The 25634-nt window shown below is 41.8% G+C and overlaps 2 protein-coding genes across 2 annotated transcripts in view; both read left to right on the top strand.

The window, feature by feature from the left end:
• LOC114459398 (uncharacterized) overlaps nt 1-7205 on the top strand; it is a 16288-nt gene extending 9083 nt beyond the window's left edge. The window contains exons 15-17 of the mRNA XM_028441661.1: nt 19-841; nt 1309-6734; nt 7197-7205. Of these exons, the coding sequence (XP_028297462.1) occupies nt 19-841; nt 1309-6734; nt 7197-7205 (6258 nt within the window). The remainder of the gene's footprint in view (nt 1-18; nt 842-1308; nt 6735-7196) is intronic.
• A 6873-nt stretch (nt 7206-14078) lies between these two features.
• Nucleotides 14079-25580, top strand: LOC114459397 (uncharacterized). Its single transcript, XM_028441660.1, is given in 16 exon segments — nt 14079-14148; nt 15513-15621; nt 15709-15812; nt 15903-16067; nt 16174-16281; nt 16411-16504; nt 16593-16660; nt 16752-16817; nt 17118-17276; nt 17372-17434; nt 17516-17659; nt 17750-17827; nt 17930-17998; nt 18479-20021; nt 20490-25546; nt 25548-25580. Coding segments are annotated over 15 exon segments (7860 nt in total). The 5' UTR covers nt 14079-14148.
• The last annotated feature ends 54 nt before the right edge of the window (nt 25581-25634 follow it).

The raw sequence follows: 25634 nt of genomic DNA, 5'->3' as shown, positions 1-25634 counted from the left end.
TATGCATTTGGAATGCAGTCAGCTGCAGGGAAGAGTGTAGCTGTTTTCTTTGAGAGCCTGGATGATGTGTTTGACCACATCTGCAGGTTTGCTCGTGGGTTGCGGTCCCAAAAGGAGTTTGAGCTTTGTGGAATGCGTGTCACTCCCAGAGGTGTAAAGCGTAAGAGCGATAATTTAGACAGTGGAATTGTTGATGTGGAGCCAGAAGTGGTTATTAGTGAACATAGGCATGTAGAGATGGAGTTTGATTATTTAGACAGTGAAATTGTTGATGTGGAGCCAGATGTGGTGTATATTAGTGAATATAGGCATGTAGAGATGGAGTTCAATCCCGTTGGTACAGATGTATCTCAGGCCATTTGTAGAAAGTTGAAAATTGAGTATGAGAAAGTTGATGTCTTTTCCATGACTGGTCTTTTAGGAGCGCCTTGTCAAAATGAGAAAATAGAAGAGGATGGTAATTGTTTTTTTAGGGCTCTTAGTCAGGCTGTTAGTGGGACACAACAAAAACATAGAAAGATTAGGCTGGCTGTTGTGAAGCATTTAAAAAGTAAGGCCGATTTTTACAAGACTTTTTTGAGATGTGGGTATACCTCTGTTGGTGATTATGTCGGAAGGTCGAAAATGTCTTGTGTAGGAACATGGGCAACCGAGATGGAAATTCAGGTGGCAGCTGATTACTTAGGGCTTAGTATTTACACTTATTGTAATGGTCGGTGGTTAAAATATGATTGTAATGGTGAGCAGTTGTCAGAGCAGGGTGTTTATTTAGAAAATGTCCATGGTAATCATTTTGAGACGGTTGTGTGTGTGAAACAGCCTCAGGAGCAGAGTTGTTTAGGTGTGTGCAAAGTGACTGAGGATTGTTTCAGTGGATATAGTCTTAGACAGCATGGCACAGGGAAGAGTAGCATTGGTACTGCAGCTGTAAGATCAGATGTAAATGATGAGCTTGTGTATATTGATGAAGGCCTACATGAGCAATTTGGTCAATCTTTATCTGTTGATTCAGGTAGAGAGCTGGGGATTTGTAAGCAGTATTCAAAATACATGGAGAGAAAAATATATTTGCAAAAGAAAAAAAAAATTGGAGAAAATGAACGCTACAGGGATAGTGTTAGGGAAAGCGAAAGGAGGCGATACCAGGACAATGCACTGTTTATGGAAAAACATAAAAATAAGAGCATCCAAAAATATAAAAAAATGTTGACCATAGAGAGTTAGTCAAGGGCTATAGCATCCAAAAATATAAAGAGAATGTTGACCATAGAGAGTTAGTCAAGGGCTATAGCATCCAAAAATATAAAGAGAATGTTGACCATAGAGAGGGTGTCAAGGCTTTTAACATAAAAAAATGGAAGGAAAGTGATGTCCATAGGCAGAAAAGCAACGAAAGGGATAAGAGAAATTATAAGCTACATGAAATTCGTAGGCAGAATGTTAAAGCATTAAGTAAAATGAGCTATCGAAAGAAAAAGCAAGAAATTAAAGAAAAGGTAGAGCAGATAGATTATGTTATTGAGCAGTTTTTAGAAAAGGTTAAAGATGGACCAGATTGTGTTTGTTGTGTTTGTCATCGGTTGTTGTTTAAGCACCAGGTTATATCGTGTATAAGGGAATCGTACAGTCTTACAAAGCACGTGGCATTGGTAGCAGAGCAATGCATTACCACTGACTATTTGCATGTTTGTTCTGAGGACTGTGTGAGCCCGTGCCAGTGGTTGGATACGTCTAGGGGTCACTTGTGGATATGTTTTACGTGTGATAAGAAGTTGAATAGGGGTGAGGTGCCAGCTGAATGCGTTTCTAATAACTTGAGCCTTGATCCCATCCCAGAGGAATTAGCATGTTTAAATAGTTTAGAGCAGCATTTGATAGCTTTGCATATACCATTTATGAAAATGTTGGCATTACCTAAAGGTGGTCAGAATGGTGTGCATGGTCCAGTGACTTGTGTGCCTGCCAACATAGTTGAGACGAGTAATTTTTTGCCGCGGTCTAGCTTGGAAGGATCTCTAATACCCGTTAAGTTGAAGCGTAAGCTTACTTACAAGGGGCATTATGAGTATCAATTTGTTGATAGCACTCGTGTTAGGAATGCTTTAAGGTATTTAAAGGAAAATAATCCGTTGTATAGAGAGATTGAATTTAATGAAGAATGGGTTAATGAGTTGTGTCTGATGGAAGAGGATGAGGCAGTAGAAAAGAAAAGTGATGGGAAGGTAGGAAATGTTGTGCAGTCTGAGGATGCAGCTGAGGATGAGTTACTTCACGATAGACAGCAGCACTGCATGTTTCAGGATACTTGTTTAATGCCGGTAGATATTGGTCAGGAAGCGTTGGATCATTATTTAGACAATGTGTTGAATGTAGCCCCCGGTGAAGGTAATAATCCAGTGAAGTTGTTGTCAGATACTGCTAATGAGGCAAAGTGTTTTCCAGTATTGTTTCCACAAGGAAACAATACTTTTCACGAGAGTAGGGAAGTTAGGTTGACTTTGTGTCGTTATTTTAATAATAGGCTGTTGAGTGCAGATGGCAGATTTGCACGGAATGTTGAATATATATTTTATGCCCAGTACTTGTTGGACCTTCAGCAGGTAGTGTCTAAGGTGTCCATTGCACTTAGGAAAGGAAAGGGTGGCTACAAAGCTAAAGATGTTGGTGATCGAGTGAAGGACGAGGAGTCGTTAAAGAAGCTGCTGGGGTTTGATGATGGTTTTCGTTTTCTTCAGCCTATTAGAGGCACTCCATCTTTTTGGCAGAGGGCAAAGAATGATCTCTTGGCGTGTGTTCGACAGCTTGGGATCCCTACCTGGTTTTGCTCGTTTTCCTCAGCTGATATGCGCTGGGAAAGTTATCTTAACAATATTTTAAGGCAGGAGGGTCGTTTAGAGACAGCTGAGCAGTTGGAGTGGGCGGACAAGTGTGATGTTTTACGACGCAATCCGGTCGCAGCGGCCAGATTGTTTGATTTTCGCTGGCATATTTTCTTGAAGGAGGTGATTATGTCACCCTCGCATCCTTTAGGCGTGGTTGTAGATATGTTTCATAGGGTGGAATTCCAGCAACGTGGGTCTCCTCATGTGCATTGTCTTTTTTGGATAGAAAACGCACCTGTGATTAATAAAAACACAGATCAGGAGGTTGTGGAATTTGTGGACAAATATGTAACGTGTGAGCTGCCGTCACAAGATGAACATCTCCTTGAGATTGTGACATCTGTACAGCAGCATTCAAAGCGACATTCAAAGACCTGTAAGCGGGGTAACACTGTTTGTCGCTTTGGCTTTCCGAAGCCAGCTTCAGGTAGGACCTTTATTAGTCACGCTAAAGAGCCAGAAAAACCATGTAAGTGTCAGACGGGCGATAGCAAAGAACCCTGTAAATGCAAGGCCAAGGAGGAACCTCAGATGCAAAAGGCAATGGCAAACCGGATTCTGGATGTGGTGTTAACGGCTCTCTCTGGTGAGAATTGTCAGTATCGGAGTATTGACCACTTGTTTAGTGAGCTAGGGATAACTCAAGAGCTTTTTGAGATGGCGTTTAGACGGTGTGAAAAAAAGACCCGTGTAGTATTGAAGAGGGATATTGGTGAAGTTTGGATTAATCCTTATAGCAAGAGCCTGTTGAGGGGCTGGAACGCGAACATGGACATCCAATTTGTAGTAGATGCATACGCTTGCGTGGTGTACATCATTTCCTATATCTCCAAAGCGGAAAAGGAAATAGGTTTGTTGTTAGCAAATGCCAAGAAGGAAGCAGAAAAGGATGAAAATTTGAGTGCAAAAGAAGCAATGAAAAAGCTGGGTACTGTGTATTTGCATAATCGAGATGTGTGTGCGCAGGAGGCTGTTTATAGACTAACACCAAGTATGCATCTAAAGGAGTGCTCCAGAAAAGTTGTGTTTATTCCCACAGGGGACAACATTGTGCGGATGAGTTTGCCTTTCGAAGTGTTAAAAGAAAGGGCAGCGTCAGGTGAGGGTCTTAGCTCAGAAGGCATGTGGATGATTAGTTTAATGGATAGGTACAGAAGCAGGCCAGATGACATTGCATTCAATGACATCTGTATGGCAACATTCGCTTCAGAATATCGGATTTGTAGCAAAGGTGAGAAACCCAAAACTGGATTGAAATTGAAAAAGGATTTGGGTGTTGTCTCGAAAAGAACACGGACCAAAGCTGCAGTGGTGCGTTACGTGCGCTTTTCTGAATCAAAACATCCCGAATCCTTTCATCAAACCAACCTGCAGTTGTTTCTTCCTCATCGAGACGATTTAGATGTGAAACCTGATGCCTGGGAAACGTTTCAGCTGTTTTATGAGAATGGGTGTGTGAGGTTTAGTGATGGAACAAGTCATTCGGTGAAGTCTGTTGTTGATTTAAATAGGTCCCAATTTGAGGAAGAGGACGCTGAGGTTTTGGATGAGATCCTGGATTCAATAGATGAAGATAATATTATTTTTGATGATGCGTGGGGCCAGTTGTGCCCAGAGAAGGAGAGAGAGCATTTAGAGTGTGTGGAAGAGATGGAGAGTAGGGAGCAGATGGTAGATGAACATGGTGAGGAGCAGATTCCTGATCTGGCATGTAACGCGGAAAGAGTTTGTCGATTGGAAAAGAGAACCAACATCTTGTGTAGAAAAGATGGTTTGGCTTTAGTTGGGTCTTTGAATGAAAAGCAGATGTCTGTATTTTATCAAATACGACAGTGGTGCATAGACAAGGTTTCAGGGGAAAAAATTGAGCCATTCCACGTGTTCATTACTGGTGGTGCAGGGACAGGAAAGAGCCATTTAATAAAAGCCATTCAATATGAGTCGACTAGGTTGCTGTCACCTTTGTGTCATGATCCGGACAACGTTAGTGTTGTGTTGACGGCACCAACTGGTATTGCTGCTTTCAATTTGAAAGCATGTACAATCCACACGGCTCTTGGCATTGGACTGGATTTGCGCTTACCGTACATACCGTTGGGTGAAGAGAAGGTGAATGCATTGCGTTTGAAATACATGGATTTGCATATATTGATTATTGATGAAATTTCCATGGTGGATCATAAATTGTTATGCTACATTCATGGTAGGTTGAGGCAGATAAAGCAAACGGGTGACTTTTCTTCCTTTGGCAACGTGAGTATTATAGCTGTGGGTGATTTCTATCAGTTGCCTCCCGTTAAAGGGAAACCTCTCTATGTTGAGGGTATCGGGGTTCACCTGTGGTCTGTGTTTCAGGTAGTTGAGTTAGAGGAAATAGTGAGACAGAAGGACAGAGTGTTTGCTGAGTTGTTGAACAGGATCAGAACTCATGCAAAGGGAGAAAAAATGCTGGCTAGTGATGTTGAGACACTGAAGCATTGTGAAACTGGTGAAGTTAGGTCAGGTTTACACATATTCCCTACAAATAGTCAAGTAAGTGAGCACAATTGTGGTGAATTGTTGAGGATTTGTCCAGAACATGTAAAAATTGTAGCGCAGGACTTCAAAAATAGTAAAAAAACAGGGAAGCTTGAATTAATTGAGGGGCACCATTCCAAAACATCGAAAACGTCTTTGGAGGAAACGCTGCTTGTGGGTGTGGGTGCCCGTGTTATGTTGATTAAAAATGTTGATGTTGAGGATGGCCTTGTAAATGGCATTTGTGGTGAAGTGACACACATAGAGAGGGACGGTGAGAAGAAGTTTCCTAGTAAAGTGTACGTGAAGTTTGATGACACTGTGGTTGGTGCACAGAGGAGGAAACGGTCAGTCAACCCTTACAGGGATTTGGCTGACTCCACCGAGATTGGCCCAGATGAGGACAGAGTGTCCAGTAAGGGTGGAATGCGGAGGCAATTTCCACTGAAGCTTGCTTGGGCTTGTACGGTCCATAAGGTGCAAGGACTTACTGTGGACAGCGCTGTCGTGGGTCTAGTTAAGACATTTGCAGCAGGACAGGCATACGTGGCATTGAGCAGAGTGAAGAGTTTGGCTGGGTTGATTCTCCAAGATTTTGATGAAAAATATGTGTATTGTAGGCACGGCATTAAGGAGGCACTTCAAAATATGCTTCCGTTCTTGGTGAAAGGTAAGAAGGAATTAAAACCAGTAGTTTTCTCTATGTTTTTGATGAATGTGCAGAGCTTGGCTCTCCATGTTTCACACTTGGCCTTACGCACACAGCATTTGCATTGTGACTGCATTGCTGTAACTGAAACATGGCTCCCTAATACGGATGCACTGGATATGGTAAAGATTGATGGTTACAGTTTCCATAACAGTCCGCTGAGTTTAGCATACTCCGGCAGGAACACAGTATTTAGAGCTTTGCAAGCCCAGCAACATGGTGGTGTTGGCATTTTCAGTTCATTAAATGCGGCATTTGAGGTGTTGAAATTGCCAGATGTTGATTTGGAGTGTGGTACCTTAAAATATTTATCCTGGGACATTTTAGTGGCAGTTGTTTATAGACCTCCATCATATCCAATGTCTTTGTTTAAGGAGCAACTTGGCAAACTACTTGATTGGTTAGAACCACTAAGTAGCACGGTTGCTGTCATGGGAGATTTTAATGATGACATTTTGAGGTCATCTTCCATCTGTAAATTTGTGGAAGATAGAGGGTTTGTGCAGCTAATCACACAAGCCACCACTGAGCGAGGCACATTGATTGACCACGTGTATGTGAAAACATCACGTTTTGAAGTAGAGTCAGTAGTGTTGCCTACGTACTTCAGTGATCATGAGGGGATTGTTTGTTGGTTTAGAGAAAAGTCATCCCAGGAACATGAAAAGTGTTTGTAAAAGGTCAGAGTTTCCAGGTAGGGTTTGTTGCCATTTTTTATCTGATGCAGAGACAGTTGTTGTAGTAGTGGTATGGAAATAATTGTGTTGGTAGGTTTGTTGCCATTTTTAATCTGATGCAGAGACAGTTGTTGTAGTAGTGGTATGGAAATAATTTTGTTGGTAGGTTTGTTGCCATTTTGATCTGATGCAGGTACTGTTGTTGTTGTTGTTGTTGCAGTGGTAAGTAAATAATTTTGTTGGTAGATTTGTTGCCATTTTGATCTGATGTAGGGACAGTAGTTGTTGTTGTCGTAAGAATAGATGTTTGTTGGTAGTGTTGTTTCCATGCAGGCAGACCATCTAATACTGTATCGTGTTGTTTTGCATTCTGTACCTTCTGCTCACCCTTCTCTTTCTTTTGTGTTTCAGGTGTCTTAAAGCTGTCCATAAGACTCAGGGTTGTGTTAAATGTTAATGCCATTGATATTTAATTAATTCCATATTAATTTTGAGGGGTGTGATTTTGTTTTGTTACTGGTCCTATTATTTTTTAAATACCTGTAGGGAAAAAATAATTTCCCTAATAGTGCTGGGGGAAGTGAGGAGGCAACTTTATATGCAACGCCAATTGTCAGTTTTATTTTCTATTGTACGCCAAATTGGATGCGTTATTGAAAAATTTAAGTGATTCTAATTTATAATGTAAAACAGTTTGATTGGTTATATTTCTCTACATCCATAAACTTTAATATGATAAATGTTTCATCATTTGGAATATCAACATTTGGCTAAATTAGTGTGATATCGAAATTAGCATTATATGAATCGGCAACTGTCAATTTTATTTTCTATTCTACGCCAAATTGGATGTTTTACTGCAAAATTTAACAGTGGTTCTAATTTATAATGTAAAGCCGTTTGATTAGTTGTATTTTCTACATCCTTAAATTTTAATATAAATATTACATGATCTAGAATATCAACATTTCGCAAAATTACAGCGTGATATCGAAATTCGGCCATTTTGCCCAGCACTATTGGCACTGGTAATGGTACTCCTGGTATACCGGGACGGGGTTCGATTCCCTGCGGTGCCCTGCTGAGTTTGGGCAAAGATATGAAAGCAAATTCTTGTAGTTAGTGTTAACAGTAAGGTATTTAGTTTTTTGATAGTGGATTAGGAAATAAACAGGAATTCTAAAGTATTAATGAAACAAAAAATTTGATTGTTAAAAAGAAAAAAGAAAAAAAAAAACGAAAACTCCTTCTGTAATCACAGGCTTTCTTGCAGCGCCCGTAGGCTCCTCCCACTGACCAGTCTTTTTTCTACAATAGCAATTTGCTCCTCTCCGTGAAAGTTCATCCAACACTATTTTGAAGTCAACACATTATATCATCTCTCCCCAAGAGCTGTTGGAGTAGTTATGGCGAAGGATTTTCCTGTGTCATGATAGGCCCCTCCCACTTTTCACAGCCTGCTCTATTTGCCATAACAATGTGCTTCCATCTAATAAGATTCATCCTACAGTGTTTTGAAGTCAACACAATATATCGTCTGTCCGCTACAGCTGCTCGTGTAGGATGACCACAGAAGCGGCGCCCTCTGAGAATGCAAGGCATTGTGGGTAAATTGGTTATCGTTTGTTGTTTAGCTCTGGACAGTGATCGTGTGTATCAAATATAAAGCAGTTTGAACTTTGCACTCTAGAGTTATAAGCAATTTCGTATGACGGCGTAGTTATGGCGAGGGATTTTCGTGTGCCATTATAGGCCCCTCCCACTGGCTATGATGGGTAATTTGGTCATCGAGCGTTGTTTATGGATGGACAATCATCGTCTGTTTCAAATATGAAGCAGTTTGAACTTTGCATTGAAGCGTTGTAAGCATTTTCCTATTATAGCATGCTGATGGCGAAGGATTCTCCCGTGTCAATATAGGCCCCTCCCACTGATCACAGCCTGTTGTTTCTTCAATAGGAATTTGCTCCCCTCTGTGTAGGTTCATCGTACAGTGTTTTGAAGTCAACACGACATATCGTCTGTCCGCTACAGCTGCTCGTGTTGGACGACCACAGAAGCGGCGCCCTCTGAGAACGCAAGGCATTGTGGGTAAATTGGTTATCGTTTGTTGTTTAGCTCTGGACAGTGATCGTGTGTATCAAAGATGAAGCAGTTTGAACATTGCATTCTAGAGTTATAAGCTTTTTCCTATTACAGCGTGCTGATGGCGAAGGATTTTCCTGTCATGATAGGCCCCTCCCACTTTTCACAGCCTGGTATATTTTCCATCGCAATGTGCTTCCATCTAATAAGATTCATCCTACAGTGTTTTGAAGTCAACACGACATGTCGTCTTGCCGCTAGAGCTGCTGGCGTAGGACGGCCCAAGAAGCGGCGCCCTCTGAGAGCGCAAGGCATTGTGGGTGTTTTTGGTTATCGTTTGTTGTTTGGGGCTGTACGGTCATCATGTCTATCAAATATGAAGCACTTTGAACTTTGCATTCTGGAGTTGTAAGCGTTTTCGTATAACGGCGTAGTTATGGCGATGGATTTTCCTGTGTCATGATAGGCCCCTCCCACTTTTCACAGCCTGCTCTATTTGCCATAGCAATGTGCTTCCATCTAATAAGATTCATCCTACAGTGTTTTGAAGTCAACACGATATATCGTCTGTCCGCTACAGCTGCTCGTGTTGGACGACCACAGAAGCGGCGCCCTCTGAGAACGCAAGGCATTGTGGGTAAATTGGTTATCGTTTGTTGTTTAGCTCTGGACAGTGATCGTATGTATCAAATATGAAGCAGTTTGAACTTTGCACTCTAGAGTTATAAGCGTTTTCGTATATATGGCGTTGTTATGGCGAGGGATTTTCGTGTGTCATTATAAGCCCCTCCCACTGACCACAGTCTGTTGTTTCTTCAATAGGAATTTGCTCCCCTCTGTGTAGGTTCATCCTACAATGTTTTGAAGTCAACACGACATATCGTCTGTCCGCTACAGCTGCTCGTGTTGGACGACCACAGCAGCGGCACCCTCTGAGAACGCAAGGCATTGTGGGTAAATTGGTTATCGTTTGTTGTTTAGCTCTGGACAGTGATCGTGTGTATCAAAAATGAAGCAGTTTGAACATTGCATTCTAGAGTTATAAGCTTTTTCCTATTACAGCGTGCTGATGGCGAAGGATTTTCCTGTCATGATAGGCCCCTCCCACTTTTCACAGCCTGCTCTATTTGCCATAGCAATGTGCTTCCATCTAATAAGATTCATCCTACAGTGTTTTGAAGTCAACACGATATATCGTCTGTCTGCTACAGCTGCTCGTGTTGGACGACCACAGAAGCGGCGCCCTCTGAGAGCGCAAGGCATTGTGGGTGTTTTTGGTTATCGTTTGTTGTTTAGCTCTGGACAGTGATCGTATGTATCAAATATGAAGCAGTTTGAACTTTGCACTCTAGAGTTATAAGCGTTTTCGTATATATGGCGTTGTTATGGCGAGGGATTTTCGTGTGTCATTATAAGCCCCTCCCACTGACCACAGTCTGTTGTTTCTTCAATAGGAATTTGCTCCCCTCTGTGTAGGTTCATCCTACAGTGTTTTGAAGTCAACACGACATGTCGTCTGTCCGCTACAGCTGCTCGTGTTGGATGACCACAGAAGCGGCGCCCTCTGAGAACGCAAGGCATTGTGGGTAAATTGGTTATCGTTTGTTGTTTGGGGCTGTACGGTCATCATGTCTATCAAATATGAAGCACTTTGAACTTTGCATTCTGGAGTTGTAAGCGTTTTCGTATAACGGCGTACTTATGGCGAGGGATTTTCGTGTGTCATTATAAGCCCCTCCCACTGACCACAGTCTGTTGTTTCTTCAATAGGAATTTGCTCCCCTCTGTGTAGGTTCATCCTACAGTGTTTTGAAGTCAACAAGACATATCGTTTGTCCGCTACAGCTGCTCGTGTTGGACGACCACAGATGGCGAAGAATTTTCCAGTGATATTTTAGGCCCCTCCCACTGACCACAGTCTGTTGTTTCTTCAATAGGAATTTGCTCCCCTTTGTGTAGGTTCATCGTACAGTGTTTTGAAGTCAACACGACATATCGTCTGTCCGCTACAGCTGCTCGTGTTGGACGACCACAGAAGCGGCGCCCTCTGAGAACGCAAGGCATTGTGGGTAAATTGGTTATCGTTTGTTGTTTAGCTCTAGACAGTGATCGTATGTATCAAATATGAAGCAGTTTGAACTTTGCACTCTAGAGTTATAAGCGTTTTCGTATATATGGCGTTGTTATGGCGAGGGATTTTCGTGTGTCATTATAAGCCCCTCCTACTGACCACAGTCTGTTGTTTCTTCAATAGGAATTTGCTCCCCTCTGTGTAGGTTCATCGTACAGTGTTTTGAAGTCAACACGACATATCGTCTGTCCGCTACAGCTGCTCGTGTTGGACGACCACAGAAGCGGCGCCCTCTGAGAACGCAAGGCATTGTGGGTAAATTGGTTATCGTTTGTTGTTTAGCTCTGGACAGTGATCGTGTGTATCAAATATGAAGCAGTTTGAACTTTGCATTCTAGAGTTATAAGCTTTTTCCTATTACAGCGTGCTGATGGCGAAGGATTCTCCTGTCATGATAGGCCCCTCCCACTTTTCACAACCTGGTTTATTTTCCATAGCAATGTGCTTCCATCTAATAAGATTCATCCTACAGTGTTTTGAAGTCAACACGATATATCGTCTGTCCGCTACAGCTGCTCGTGTTGGACGACCACAGAAGCGGCGCCCTCTGAGAACGCAAGGCATTGTGGGTACATTGGTTATCGTTTGTTGTTTAGCTCTGGACAGTGATCGTGTGTATCAAATATGAAGCAGTTTGAACTTTGCACTCTAGAGTTATAAGCGTTTTCGTATTTATGGCGTGGTGATGGCGAGGGATTTTCGTGTGTCATTATAGGCCCCTCCCACTGACCACAGTCTGTTGTTTCTTCAATAGGAATTTGCTCCCCTCTGTGTAGGTTCATCCTACAGTGTTTTGAAGTCAACACGACATATCGTTTGTCCGCTACAGCTGCTCGTGTTGGACGACCACAGATGGCGAAGAATTTTCCAGTGATATTTTAGGCCCCTCCCACTGACCACAGTCTGTTGTTTCTTCAATAGGAATTTGCTCCCCTCTGTGTAGGTTCATCGTACAGTGTTTTGAAGTCAACACGACATATCGTCTGTCCGCTACAGCTGCTCGTGTTGGACGACCACAGAAGCGGCGCCCTCTGAGAACGCAAGGCATTGTGGGTAAATTGGTTATCGTTTGTTGTTTAGCTCTGGACAGTGATTGTGTGTATCAAAAATGAAGCAGTTTGAACATTGCATTCTAGAGTTATAAGCTTTTTCCTAGAACGGCGTCCTGTTGATGCTAACCGTGTACATGACCTTAAATGACACCGGTCGAAAACACAAGGCATGATGGGAAATGTTTCAAAGCAGTCATGACCAAGCTTGGGCACATGTCCTTTGTGTGAAATTTGAAGCTGATCGAAGTTTGTGTGTCAGAGTTATGGAGATTTGGAATTTTTTGCGTGCTAACGAAAATTAGCATTGCATTTTTGTGGCGGCGCCACGACCAAACCGTGACAGATACGAAAATTCTTTTGATAACTTTTCATCTTCAATGGGTCCTATGTGGTGTTGCCAAGTTTTAAGCGAATCGGATGAATCCCCTCAGACTAGTTCGCGCAGATGCGTTTCGAGGGCGAAACGCCATTTTTGACCTTTGACCCAAGATGGCTGACTTCCTGTTTGGTTTTGGGCGGGGTCACAATGTAACTTTTTGCTCATTCTGGGGCGGAGACTACACGTGGCGATTTTCGTACATATCGGTCAAACCTGGCGGTCGTGCGGTTCCATCGTTTTTTTGGCGGCGAAAACGCACGCTACGCGTGCGTTTTCTGTCCGTTTTTTTTCACGCCACCTAATTATCAAATTTTTCGCCAGGCCTGAGGTGCGTGCAAATTTCGGTGAGTTTTCGGGCATTTTTAGGGGGTCGAATTAGCGATCAAAGGCGGGCGGGGTATAATAATAAAACGATATAATAGCGAAAACAATAGGTTCCTCTGTCCCATTCTGGGACATCGGAACCTAATAAAAGCGAAAACAATAGGTTCCTCTGTCCCATTCTGGGACATCGGAACCTAATTAAAGCCGCGAGCGGCGTCATAGGTTCCGATGAAGCGGCCGGGGGCGGTAACCCACGGTCACGTATACCACTGTTGGGGATTTAGGAATTGGCCTTAGCAAATTTGGTGTAAAAACAACTGAGATATTGCATTTACCAAGAAATGGCGAAAGATTTTCCTGTCATTTTAGGCCCCTCCCACTGATGACAGTTTTTTTTTCAGGATTGGTGATGAAGAAGAGGAGTGATAATGAATATTTGAAACATGTGAAAGTTTAATGGTGTAAATTGGTTAAAGAATGACCAAGCAGTTAAAGTTCTTAACTGTATGTGTGAAATGAGAACCTGTAAACTCCACAGAAGAGGAGGACTGGTGATGAAGAGGAGGAGTGATGATGAAGAGGAGGAGTGATGATGAAGAGGAGGAGTGATGATGAAGAGGAGTGGTGATGAAGAGGAGGAGTGATGATGAAGAGTTCAATGGTATGATGGCGAAGGATTTTCCTGTGTCATTATTGCTAGACTAATGCTATGTTAAATAGTTTTTAAGCTACAACAAATATATAAAACAGTGTATTTACTGTATTTTTATGTTGTATTGACATAGTTGATAATTTATACATTTATGTTTTAGTTTAAAAACTATTTAACATAGCATTAGTCTCGCAATTGTATTAACCTAGCAATAGCATTATTTAGTTAGCATTAAGCTAACATTAGTTTTAACTTAGCATTAGCTAGCAATAAGTTATATATTTATGTTTTATTTAATTTTGCCAAATAAATAAAATAATTACATTTCTGTTTCTTTTTTATTTCTGCTTTTTTTATCAATCTATATTTAATTTATACATTTAACTTTTAGTTTAAAAACTGTTTCTATCAGATTTTCATGATTAAAAAAAGATTTGAAGACATTTTAATTGCATTTAAATAGTAAACACATTTGTTGTAAAATTCTGATCCGTGATTGGAGCGTTTTTACGCACACTGCACTGTGATTGGTTGGTCAGGTTCAGGTCGAATCTATAAATGGCCCCTGCCGTCAGTCACACGTTGTCTTCAGATTGATTTCCATAGTGAAGTTCATCTCGAGGACTCGACCAATATCTGGCTACACATCTCCTATAAGGACTTGTCACTGGATATTGATCACCAACTTTGGACTACCTTTTCCACCCTTGCATTGCCAGAAACCTCGGACTTTCAAAGCGGTAAGTAAACTCTGACTGGGCCTCTCATGTGTTCAGGCCCTTGATGCTAAGCTAATGATTAAGGCGAGGACGCGTGTGTGCGCGCCTTCTCACTAGACCTTGAACATGTGTGCAGGCCTCAGCCAGTTATGCTAAGCTAATGATTGTGGCGTGGACCATGGCTCGCGTGTGCGTGCATGCGGTGTGTGCATGTGCGTGCCTTCTCACTAGGCCGTGAACATGTGAGCAGGCCTCAGCTAGTTATGCTAAGCTAATGGTTGAGTCACGTATGTGCCGCCCGCTCGCACAGGGAGCGTGCACATGCCTCCATTGGCACTGTAATTGTTTGAGAGTAATGTACCTCTGTCATTACAGTAGAGAAAAAGAGCCTTTAACGTGGCTTTAAAATGTTTACATTGGATGTTGACTTCAGCGCTGCTGTTTTTATTATTAAAACAGTAACAGTAAAAGTGATAAAACGTTGTTCATGTCAGCAGTGTATTTACTATATTTTGATTTAGTGTTGAAATAGTTGATTTATAAATTTGTTTTAGTTTAAAAACTATTTAACATAGCATTAGTCTAGCAATAGTGTTAACCTAGCAATAGCGTTATTATAGATTTAGCATTAGCCTAACATTAATTTTAACCAAGCATTAGCTTGCAATAAGTTAATGCCATCTTTTGGGTAATTTTTGACTATTCAATTTTTTTAACATTTGCTAATGTACATTATACTGTATATATAATTTATCAATATAATCTACTTGTAATACCATATATATATTTAAGTAATGTACATTTAAATCTACACACATCGTTGTAGTTGCAAAGTAAAATAAAATAATTATATTTCTTGTTGTTTTTTCCACTTTTCTTTAACAATCTATATTTAATGTATTTAAATATAGAAATAATATATGCATATTTAATATTTGCCAATGTTTTTCCCTTATATTGATTTGTATTTAATTTTTAATTTTCCTTTTTGTTATTTTTCACATTTATTTATTTTTGTCACACATTGAAAAAGTGTTAAAACATTGTTATTGATGTCAACAACGTATTTACTGTATTCTTAGTTAGTATTGACATAATAATTGATCATTTATATATTTATGTTTTAGTTAATGGTGCCAAATAAATATTTTTTTCCTAACAGGATAAATAATTGTGATTAATGTTCTGGCCATAGAATAGTTCATTTATTGGAAAAATCAGTTTAATGTCTTTGTGCTTTTATTCCCCTCTGCCTTTGCCATTTAGGTCCTAGTGTGTCATAGTGTCGTTTTATTTGAGAAAGCTCCTATGAGTTATATACAGTATCAAAAAATAAATAACAGGTTCAATCATTTCAGTGTTTTGAACTATATTTTTCTGTTTAGATGCCTCGCATGAAGTCCCACCGCCGCTCCGAAGCTGCGAAGAGGCGGATGGCAGAGAAACTAGCTCCTCTAGTTACTCTTGCGCCACGGACGGATCCTGACGATGCCCGCATTGGTATGTAACGGTCTGTTGTCTGTTGTCATTGAATGTCATTTGTCTGAGAAGCTTCAGTTAACGTTTGTTTTTTGTAAATAGGTGTCGGTACCGGCAAGCGTCACGCCGTCAAGAAATGGGAAGTTTCTAGTTTGACTGGACATCAGCACAAACTGACCATCCCTGCTGAGTCCCCGGATAAGAAGGTAATTTTATTGGCGTCTGTGGCTAATGCATTTCACATGTATACGTTTTAATTAAAACATCATTAAATAATTGTCATTCTGTGTGTGTAGTTTGTTCTTCTTGTGGTCGATTCCCACCTGCGATCCATTGCTGATGGGATCGTGAAGATGCCAGAAGGAAGGCTTTCCTTTGGCGTCATGTCTACCCCTGGGGGCTCCGCTAATGATGAGAGGATCGAGTTGCTCAACTCCACTCTCCCATATGATCCTGACCTGGTGGGTTGTTGTTTCTTGGTTAATGGCGTGTTGCAGCCGACTTAAATAGGTGCATATTGTCACCTACCAGACTGGAGTGTTAAAATATTGGTGCTATCTACTTCAGGTGTGCCTTCTGGCGCCAACGAACAACCTGAAGAGCACCAGGAACCCGGAAAAGGCTGGTGCTGACTTTGCCAGGCTTTTGTCCAGCATCCTAACCCGCTGGTCCAGGGTACGTTAGTAAAGCCTCTAATAATGCATGTTTGTTTAATGTGCAGCATATCAGAATGAAATGAAAGGAAATCAATAATTGTTTTTGCTGTTAAATTAATACGTTATATATAACAAATATTTTGAACAGCTCGTGGTGGTCGACTTCCCACCACGTCTTGATGCTGATCTGTACCCACAAGAGATGATGCGTCAAGAGTTCCACAGAGTCGCGGTTAAGTTAGGTATGTTGGAGAGAACATTTATCGACTTTATATTATTAATATTGTCATTTAGTGAAATTACGTGCTAATGTTTACCGATTGTCTTCAGGTGTTAAGTTCGTTCCCATTGCGGAGCACTTCCCAGTGGGAAATACAGCTCTGTGGGCCAGAGATGGTGTAAGTAAAAATTATATGCTCCTCTGCAGGTTATGTTGGTTTTTCATGAGGTCTTTTTAATGTAGTAAATGTTTGTAATTTGATTTCACAGGTCCATCTGTCTGACAATGAGGGGATGCCTATACTTGCGCAGCTGCTCTGGAGGACTTCTTACTTGGTGAGTGAAATTAGAACTCCTCCATTCTGATCTTTGTTGTGCTTATTTCTTTGTGTGTAGCTTTGTGGTCTATGCAGGGCTCTAATGTGTCTGTCATTGTTGTGTGCTCGGCACTATACAATCAATCTTTATTTGTATAGCGCCAAATCATAACCAATGTTATCTCAAGACACTTTTACAGTAGCGCAGTGTTGAGGACCGACGCTTCATTTTATTGATACACATGCATATATACATAATTGTTATGCCTATGTGGTGGGGAAAAATGTGATGTCATTAAGGTGTTGATTTTGTTATCAGGAACTGGAAACAGTGCCAGTAAGTAAGCCTGCGCTGGCACCCGTCAGAACACCACCTGTCCCACGCCATCGTCCACGTGTGGTTTTGAAGGGTGAGGTCGTCTCACCACCTCCTCAAAAGAACCCCTTCATATGGTCAGCTATTGGACAAGGCAGGAAGGTATTTGACTGCATAACTGAGTGTTGCTCATTTGTCTCTAGTGTTATCTAAAGGATTATTGTTTTTCTTAAACCAAATGTTTCTCTGCATTACAGAGAAACACATCAGGCGAAGACTCGTCCTCTGTGTTTCCAACCAAGGGGATGGATAAGCAGCAGGTAAAGTTTGAATGATCTAATGGTGTGTTTGTTCATGTGCGCACAAATAAAACACAGTAATTCTACATGTGTATTTTTCAGGTGGTGAGTGAGTTTTCCATCCCGCTGAGCCCCGTTTGGTTCAGCCCTGCCATGCTGGATCTGATGGACAGGCTTGTGCCATCGGATCTCAGCAGTCCAGAGTCAATCTCTTCCCCCTCACAGTTAAAGTGCCCACGTGGCAAGGTCAGTTATTTTCTCTTATTGTCTGTAAAACATCTAAGACCGGTTAATACATTGCACAGTGTTTATTCATGGTTGTGTTCTTTGTTTCAGGGGAAGAAACCGCGTGCTGTGAAGGTGAAAAGTCAGAGTTCACCTTCCAGATTCCTGCATGGTGGGGTGGAGCGGGAGGTTTGTATTCATTTATTTAGTAGTTAGAGGAAACTCAGAGCTTAAGTATTATACATTGATTGATTACTTATGTGTCTAATGTGTGTTGCTTTTGTTTTGTAGCCGCAGGTTGTCACTGGCTGCGTTGGACTGTCACCCAGCGTAGCTGTAGCAAGGACACCTGCACAGGAGGTGAGTTATATTTGTAGTTTAATAACTGAACATGTATTAACCTGTTTTAGCATCATGGATTGTTTAAAGAACAGTTGCATGTATTGTTGTTTTGGGGGAGAAAATGTTTATTTGATAAATCATACTATGATGCACCTGTGTAATGTGGATGAGGTGAATAATGAGGACAAGAAGCTAGTGTGTTTGTCAGCTGAGATCTGTGATGCTCGGCATCTGGAATGAGAAAACGTGTTGGACTGCTTATTCATGGGAATTCTTTTTGGGGGGCAGAGGGATGCTGTGAAGGTGAAGACGAGGAGGTCACCTTCCAGAGTCGTGCCTGCTGGGGTGGTGGCAGAGGTTTGTATTTTTTAGGTTTTTTCAAAAGCGTTGTTGAAATCAGATCTGTGTAAAATATGTATGAATTCAGGAAAAACACACAAAGTATTGCATATTTATTCAATACTTGTGTGTCTGATATTAATGTGTGTTGTTTTGCAGTTGCAGGTCGTCCCTGGCACTGCTGGAGCGCGTGCTGCTCTGTCGCCCACCCTGGCTGAGGTCTTCGCTGGAGCACAGGCTGCTGCTGCGCGGAAACAGGACGTCCAATCTTCACCGGCAGAGTGTTCTAGTGAGGACGGCCGTTCTGCACTGGAAGGTAAGGTGAGTGGTTTGGTAGGTGTAGAGGCAGAGAGTTTGTGTGGTAGCAGCACGGTCAGGCCTGCTGCTCCTCGTAGGTCAGTACAGGGCTCTTTTCACCAAGGAGATGGCCGCTTTGTGTATGGAGGTGTGCAGTGTATGGCAATTAGTCTGGTTGCTATGGCTAAACACACTATCCACAGTGTGTTTTCATGGCAGGCAGCTGACCTAGATGAAGTACTGGTAGTAGGTGATGAGGTCTATAGTTGGTTGTATGAAGCGGGTTTAGTGAAGGACGTAAGCAAGCACCTTTCTGTGCCAGAGCTGCCTAAACAGCATTTCCTTTTTGGACACAGCTTTGAGTTTGTGGAGGGAGCTGTGGTGTCTGGTGATGTAGATGTAGTGCAGGGAGAGTTTATAGAAATTGGTGTCCAATTCTCGTTAAGGGAGGCTTTGGCCAAGATTTGTGGAGAGTATGAAACATCTTTCCTGACACTGGCGAGAAACACTTGCTCCATCATTGTTCAGGATGGTCGGTATGCAGTCGTGGACTCTCATGCACGCGATGCATTTGGAATGCAGTCAGCTGCAGGGAAGAGTGTAGCTGTTTTCTTTGAGAGCCTGGATGATGTGTTTGACCACATCTGCAGGTTTGCTCGTGGGTTGCGGTCCCAAAAGGAGTTTGAGCTTTGTGGAATGCGTGTCACTCCCAGAGGTGTAAAGCGTAAGAGCGATAATTTAGACAGTGGAATTGTTGATGTGGAGCCAGAAGTGGTTATTAGTGAACATAGGCATGTAGAGATGGAGTTTGATTATTTAGACAGTGAAATTGTTGATGTGGAGCCAGATGTGGTGTATATTAGTGAATATAGGCATGTAGAGATGGAGTTCAATCCCGTTGGTACAGATGTATCTCAGGCCATTTGTAGAAAGTTGAAAATTGAGTATGAGAAAGTTGATGTCTTTTCCATGACTGGTCTTTTAGGAGCGCCTTGTCAAAATGAGAAAATAGAAGAGGATGGTAATTGTTTTTTTAGGGCTCTTAGTCAGGCTGTTAGTGGGACACAACAAAAACATAGAAAGATTAGGCTGGCTGTTGTGAAGCATTTAAAAAGTAAGGCCGATTTTTACAAGACTTTTTTGAGATGTGGGTATACCTCTGTTGGTGATTATGTCGGAAGGTCGAAAATGTCTTGTGTAGGAACATGGGCAACCGAGATGGAAATTCAGGTGGCAGCTGATTACTTAGGGCTTAGTATTTACACTTATTGTAATGGTCGGTGGTTAAAATATGATTGTAATGGTGAGCAGTTGTCAGAGCAGGGTGTTTATTTAGAAAATGTCCATGGTAATCATTTTGAGACGGTTGTGTGTGTGAAACAGCCTCAGGAGCAGAGTTGTTTAGGTGTGTGCAAAGTGACTGAGGATTGTTTCAGTGGATATAGTCTTAGACAGCATGGCACAGGGAAGAGTAGCATTGGTACTGCAGCTGTAAGATCAGATGTAAATGATGAGCTTGTGTATATTGATGAAGGCCTACATGAGCAATTTGGTCAATCTTTATCTGTTGATTCAGGTAGAGAGCTGGGGATTTGTAAGCAGTATTCAAAATACATGGAGAGAAAAATATATTTGCAAAAGAAAAAAAAAATTGGAGAAAATGAACGCTACAGGGATAGTGTTAGGGAAAGCGAAAGGAGGCGATACCAGGACAATGCACTGTTTATGGAAAAACATAAAAATAAGAGCATCCAAAAATATAAAAAAAATGTTGACCATAGAGAGTTAGTCAAGGGCTATAGCATCCAAAAATATAAAGAGAATGTTGACCATAGAGAGTTAGTCAAGGGCTATAGCATCCAAAAATATAAAGAGAATGTTGACCATAGAGAGGGTGTCAAGGCTTTTAACATAAAAAAATGGAAGGAAAGTGATGTCCATAGGCAGAAAAGCAACGAAAGGGATAAGAGAAATTATAAGCTACATGAAATTCGTAGGCAGAATGTTAAAGCATTAAGTAAAATGAGCTATCGAAAGAAAAAGCAAGAAATTAAAGAAAAGGTAGAGCAGATAGATTATGTTATTGAGCAGTTTTTAGAAAAGGTTAAAGATGGACCAGATTGTGTTTGTTGTGTTTGTCATCGGTTGTTGTTTAAGCACCAGGTTATATCGTGTATAAGGGAATCGTACAGTCTTACAAAGCACGTGGCATTGGTAGCAGAGCAATGCATTACCACTGACTATTTGCATGTTTGTTCTGAGGACTGTGTGAGCCCGTGCCAGTGGTTGGATACGTCTAGGGGTCACTTGTGGATATGTTTTACGTGTGATAAGAAGTTGAATAGGGGTGAGGTGCCAGCTGAATGCGTTTCTAATAACTTGAGCCTTGATCCCATCCCAGAGGAATTAGCATGTTTAAATAGTTTAGAGCAGCATTTGATAGCTTTGCATATACCATTTATGAAAATGTTGGCATTACCTAAAGGTGGTCAGAATGGTGTGCATGGTCCAGTGACTTGTGTGCCTGCCAACATAGTTGAGACGAGTAATTTTTTGCCGCGGTCTAGCTTGGAAGGATCTCTAATACCCGTTAAGTTGAAGCGTAAGCTTACTTACAAGGGGCATTATGAGTATCAATTTGTTGATAGCACTCGTGTTAGGAATGCTTTAAGGTATTTAAAGGAAAATAATCCGTTGTATAGAGAGATTGAATTTAATGAAGAATGGGTTAATGAGTTGTGTCTGATGGAAGAGGATGAGGCAGTAGAAAAGAAAAGTGATGGGAAGGTAGGAAATGTTGTGCAGTCTGAGGATGCAGCTGAGGATGAGTTACTTCACGATAGACAGCAGCACTGCATGTTTCAGGATACTTGTTTAATGCCGGTAGATATTGGTCAGGAAGCGTTGGATCATTATTTAGACAATGTGTTGAATGTAGCCCCCGGTGAAGGTAATAATCCAGTGAAGTTGTTGTCAGATACTGCTAATGAGGCAAAGTGTTTTCCAGTATTGTTTCCACAAGGAAACAATACTTTTCACGAGAGTAGGGAAGTAAGGTTGACTTTGTGTCGTTATTTTAATAATAGGCTGTTGAGTGCAGATGGCAGGTTTGCACGGAATGTTGAATATATATTTTATGCCCAGTACTTGTTGGACCTTCAGCAGGTAGTGTCTAAGGTGTCCATTGCACTTAGGAAAGGAAAGGGTGGCTACAAAGCTAAAGATGTTGGTGATCGAGTGAAGGACGAGGAGTCGTTAAAGAAGCTGCTGGGGTTTGATGATGGTTTTCGTTTTCTTCAGCCTATTAGAGGCACTCCATCTTTTTGGCAGAGGGCAAAGAATGATCTCTTGGCGTGTGTTCGACAGCTTGGGATCCCTACCTGGTTTTGCTCGTTTTCCCCAGCTGATATGCGCTGGGAAAGTTATCTTAACAATATTTTAAGGCAGGAGGGTCGTTTAGAGACAGCTGAGCAGTTGGAGTGGGCGGACAAGTGTGATGTTTTACGACGCAATCCGGTCGCAGCGGCCAGATTGTTTGATTTTCGCTGGCATATTTTCTTGAAGGAGGTGATTATGTCACCCTCGCATCCTTTAGGCGTGGTTGTAGATATGTTTCATAGGGTGGAATTCCAGCAACGTGGGTCTCCTCATGTGCATTGTCTTTTTTGGATAGAAAACGCACCTGTGATTAATAAAAACACAGATCAGGAGGTTGTGGAATTTGTGGACAAATATGTAACGTGTGAGCTGCCGTCTCAAGATGAACATCTCCTTGAGATTGTGACATCTGTACAGCAGCATTCAAAGCGACATTCAAAGACCTGTAAGCGGGGTAACACTGTTTGTCGCTTTGGCTTTCCGAAGCCAGCTTCAGGTAGGACCTTTATTAGTCACGCTAAAGAGCCAGAAAAACCATGTAAGTGTCAGACGGGCGATAGCAAAGAACCCTGTAAATGCAAGGCCAAGGAGGAACCTCAGATGCAAAAGGCAATGGCAAACCGGATTCTGGATGTGGTGTTAACGGCTCTCTCTGGTGAGAATTGTCAGTATCGGAGTATTGACCACTTGTTTAGTGAGCTAGGGATAACTCAAGAGCTTTTTGAGATGGCGTTTAGACGGTGTGAAAAAAAGACCCGTGTAGTATTGAAGAGGGATATTGGTGAAGTTTGGATTAATCCTTATAGCAAGAGCCTGTTGAGGGGCTGGAACGCGAACATGGACATCCAATTTGTAGTAGATGCATACGCTTGCGTGGTGTACATCATTTCCTATATCTCCAAAGCGGAAAAGGAAATAGGTTTGTTGTTAGCAAATGCCAAGAAGGAAGCAGAAAAGGATGAAAATTTGAGTGCAAAAGAAGCAATGAAAAAGCTGGGTACTGTGTATTTGCATAATCGAGATGTGTGTGCGCAGGAGGCTGTTTATAGACTAACACCAAGTATGCATCTAAAGGAGTGCTCCAGAAAAGTTGTGTTTATTCCCACAGGGGACAACATTGTGCGGATGAGTTTGCCTTTCGAAGTGTTAAAAGAAAGGGCAGCGTCAGGTGAGGGTCTTAGCTCAGAAGGCATGTGGATGATTAGTTTAATGGATAGGTACAGAAGCAGGCCAGATGACATTGCATTCAATGACATCTGTATGGCAACATTCGCTTCAGAATATCGGATTTGTAGCAAAGGTGAGAAACCCAAAACTGGATTAAAATTGAAAAAGGATTTGGGTGTTGTCTCGAAAAGAACACGGACCAAAGCTGCAGTGGTGCGTTACGTGCGCTTTTCTGAGTCAAAACATCCCGAATCCTTTCATCAAACCAACCTGCAGTTGTTTCTTCCTCATCGAGACGATTTAGATGTGAAACCTGATGCCTGGGAAACGTTTCAGCTGTTTTATGAGAATGGGTGTGTGAGGTTTAGTGATGGAACAAGTCATTCAGTGAAGTCTGTTGTTGATTTAAATAGGTCCCAATTTGAGGAAGAGGACGCTGAGGTTTTGGATGAGATCCTGGATTCAATAGATGAAGATAATATTATTTTAGATGATGCGTGGGGCCAGTTGTGCCCAGAGAAGGAGAGAGAGCATTTAGAGTGTGTGGAAGAGATGGAGAGTAGGGAGCAGATGGTAGATGAACATGGTGAGGAGCAGATTCCTGATCTGGCATGTAATGCGGAAAGAGTTTGTCGATTGGAAAAGAGAACCAACATCTTGTGTAGAAAAGATGGTTTGGCTTTAGTTGGGTCTTTGAATGAAAAGCAGATGTCTGTATTTTATCAAATACGACAGTGGTGCATAGACAAGGTTTCAGGGAAAAAAATTGAGCCATTCCACGTGTTCATTACTGGTGGTGCAGGGACAGGAAAGAGCCATTTAATAAAAGCTATTCAATATGAGTCGACTAGGTTGCTGTCACCTTTGTGTCATGATCCGGACAATGTTAGTGTTGTGTTGACAGCACCAACTGGTATTGCTGCTTTCAATTTGAAAGCATGTACAATCCACACGGCTCTTGGCATTGGACTGGATTTGCGCTTACCGTACATACCGTTGGGTGAAGAGAAGGTGAATGCATTGCGTTTGAAATACATGGATTTGCATATATTGATTATTGATGAAATTTCCATGGTGGATCATAAATTGTTATGCTACATTCATGGTAGGTTGAGGCAGATAAAGCAAACGGGTGACTTTTCTTCCTTTGGCAACGTGAGTATTATTGCTGTGGGTGATTTCTATCAGTTGCCTCCCGTTAAAGGGAAACCTCTCTATGTTGAGGGTATCGGGGTTCACCTGTGGTCTGTGTTTCAGGTAGTTGAGTTAGAGGAAATAGTGAGACAGAAGGACAGGGTGTTTGCTGAGTTGTTGAACAGGATCAGAACTCATGCAAAGGGAGCGAAAATGCTGGCTAGTGATGTTGAGACACTGAAGCATTGTGAAACTGGTGAAGTTAGGTCAGGTTTACACATATTCCCTACAAATAGTCAAGTAAGTGAGCACAATTGTGGTGAATTGTTAAGGATTTGTCCAGAACATGTAAAAATTGTAGCGCAGGACTTCAAAAATAGTAAAAAAACAGGGAAGCTTGAATTAATTGAGGGGCACCATTCCAAAACATCGAAAACGTCTTTGGAGGAAACGCTGCTTGTGGGTGTGGGTGCCCGTGTTATGTTGATTAAAAATGTTGATGTTGAGGATGGCCTTGTAAATGGCATTTGTGGTGAAGTGACACACATAGAGACCGACGGTGAGAAGAAGTTTCCTAGTAAAGTGTACGTGAAGTTTGATGACACTGTGGTTGGTGCACAGAGGAGGAAACGGTCAGTCAACCCTTATAGGGATTTGACTGACTCCACCGAGATTGGCCCAGACGAGGACAGAGTGTCCAGTAAGGGTGGGATGCGGAGGCAATTTCCACTGAAGCTTGCTTGGGCTTGTACGGTCCATAAGGTGCAAGGACTTACTGTGGACAGCGCTGTCGTGGGTCTAGTTAAGACATTTGCAGCAGGACAGGCATACGTGGCATTGAGTAGAGTGAAGAGTTTGGCTGGGTTGTTTCTCCAAGATTTTGATGAAAAATATGTGTATTGTAGGCATGGCATTAAGGAGGCACTTCAAAATATGCCTCCCTTCTTGGTGAAAGGTAAGAAGGAATTAAAACCAGTAGTTTTCTCTATGTTTTTAATGAATGTGCAGAGCTTGGCTCTCCATGTTTCACACTTGGCCTTACGCACACAGCATTTGCATTGTGACTGCATTGCTGTAACTGAAACCATGGCTCCCTAATACGGATCACTGGATATGGTAAAGATTGATGGTTACAGTTTCCATAACATTCCACGGAGTTTAGCATACTCCGGCAGGAACACATTATTTAGAGCTTGCAAGCCCAGCAACATGGTGGGTGTTGGCATTTTCAGTTCATTAAATGCGGCATTTGGAGGTGGTGAAATTGCCAGATGTTGATTTGTAGTGTGGTCCCTTAAAATATTTATTCCTGGACATTTTAGTGGCAGTTGTTTATAGA

Source organism: Gouania willdenowi, unplaced genomic scaffold (assembly GCF_900634775.1).
Source record: "Gouania willdenowi unplaced genomic scaffold, fGouWil2.1 scaffold_309_arrow_ctg1, whole genome shotgun sequence".
NCBI lineage: Eukaryota > Metazoa > Chordata > Actinopteri > Blenniiformes > Gobiesocidae > Gouania > Gouania willdenowi.
The sequence above is the reverse complement of the archived record's forward strand: the minus strand, read 5'-3'. Positions and strand labels throughout refer to the sequence as shown.